This window comes from Acanthisitta chloris, unplaced genomic scaffold (genome assembly GCF_000695815.1).
Source record: "Acanthisitta chloris isolate BGI_N310 unplaced genomic scaffold, ASM69581v1 scaffold23404, whole genome shotgun sequence".
Lineage (NCBI taxonomy): Eukaryota > Metazoa > Chordata > Aves > Passeriformes > Acanthisittidae > Acanthisitta > Acanthisitta chloris.
The window spans coordinates 294-822 of NW_008670131.1; the positions used below are offsets into that span (position 1 = coordinate 294).

General features: G+C 60.9%; 1 protein-coding gene across 1 annotated transcript in view; it reads left to right on the top strand.

Moving 5' to 3' along the window:
* Positions 1-289: 289 nt before the first annotated feature.
* The window catches only part of LOC103801175 (ankyrin repeat domain-containing protein 13D-like), a gene marked incomplete at both ends in the record, with an annotated part of 2,092 nt that continues 1,852 nt past the window's right edge, over positions 290-529 (top strand). Inside the window, one exon of the mRNA XM_009073579.1 lies at positions 290-479. Coding sequence (XP_009071827.1) covers positions 290-479 — 190 coding nt within the window. The remainder of the gene's footprint in view (positions 480-529) is intronic.

Genomic DNA, 529 nt, shown 5'->3' on the forward strand with positions numbered 1-529 from the left:
TTATAGGGGGACCCCATGGAGAATCCATTTCCCCCTTCCTGAGGGTAACCACCTCTCACTCATACCAGGGACCTCAATCCCCTGCAGGGACCCTCAATTCCCCTAGATTCTCTTATAGTGATCCCATGGAGACCCCAGTTACCCACTCCTGAGGGGACCACCTCAGCTCCTACATGTTCCAAGGACCTCAGTCCCCTCCATCGATCCCCAGTTCCCCTGGATCCCCAGTGACCCCAGACTGGGGAGTGATGGGGGGCAGTGTGCTGACCCAACGGGTGTCCCCACACAGACGAGGGGGCAGTGGTGATGGAAGTGGACCATGACAAGCAGGTGGTGTACACGGAGACGCTGGCGCTGGCCCTGCACGAGCCTGACCTGCTGCTGGCAGCCATGCAGCCCACTGAGGAGCACGTGGCTGGCAGACTCACCTCTCCCATCGTCTCCACGCACCTGGACACCAGGAATATCGCCTTCGAGAGGTGGGAAGGGGCTGGGGGGCAAAGGGGGCACCCTGGTATGTTGAGGGGCA